This window comes from Sinocyclocheilus grahami, unplaced genomic scaffold (assembly GCF_001515645.1).
Source record: "Sinocyclocheilus grahami isolate Dianchi unplaced genomic scaffold, SAMN03320097.WGS_v1.1 scaffold419.1, whole genome shotgun sequence".
Lineage (NCBI taxonomy): Eukaryota > Metazoa > Chordata > Actinopteri > Cypriniformes > Cyprinidae > Sinocyclocheilus > Sinocyclocheilus grahami.
This window is the reverse complement of record NW_015505598.1, coordinates 775,614-775,964: the sequence shown is the minus strand read 5'-3', so window position 1 is coordinate 775,964 and position 351 is coordinate 775,614. Positions and strand designations below refer to the sequence as shown.

The 351-nt window shown below is 48.1% G+C and overlaps 1 protein-coding gene across 1 annotated transcript in view; it reads left to right on the top strand.

The window, feature by feature from the left end:
- The first annotated feature begins 39 nt into the window (after positions 1–39).
- The window catches only part of LOC107551231 (structural maintenance of chromosomes protein 4-like), a 13,928-nt gene continuing 13,616 nt past the window's right edge, over positions 40–351 (top strand). Inside the window, exon 1 of the mRNA XM_016232771.1 lies at positions 40–180. Within this exon, the coding sequence (XP_016088257.1) occupies positions 40–180 (141 nt within the window). The remainder of the gene's footprint in view (positions 181–351) is intronic.

Genomic DNA, 351 nt, shown 5'->3' with positions numbered 1-351 from the left:
TCGTGTCATTGTCAGGGCGAGGTGGAGCAGATTGCCATGATGAAGTCCAAAGGACAGACGGAGCACGATGAGGGCATGCTGGAGTACCTGGAGGACATCATCGGCTCCTGTCGTCTCAAAGAGCCCATTAATACCCTGTGCCGGCGGGTGGAGCTACTGAACGAGCAGCGCGGAGAGAAGGTACAACAATACTGACTGAACATGTGATCGTATGCAGCAGTATGCATTTTAAATAGCTCGTAAAAGAGCCGTGCGCGTTTTACTTTCACTTTCAAATTGGCGTTAATTGCTTGAATTCAATTCAACCTACTGAACGAGTCTCTGAGGTCATCATGAATTCAGTTCAAGCTA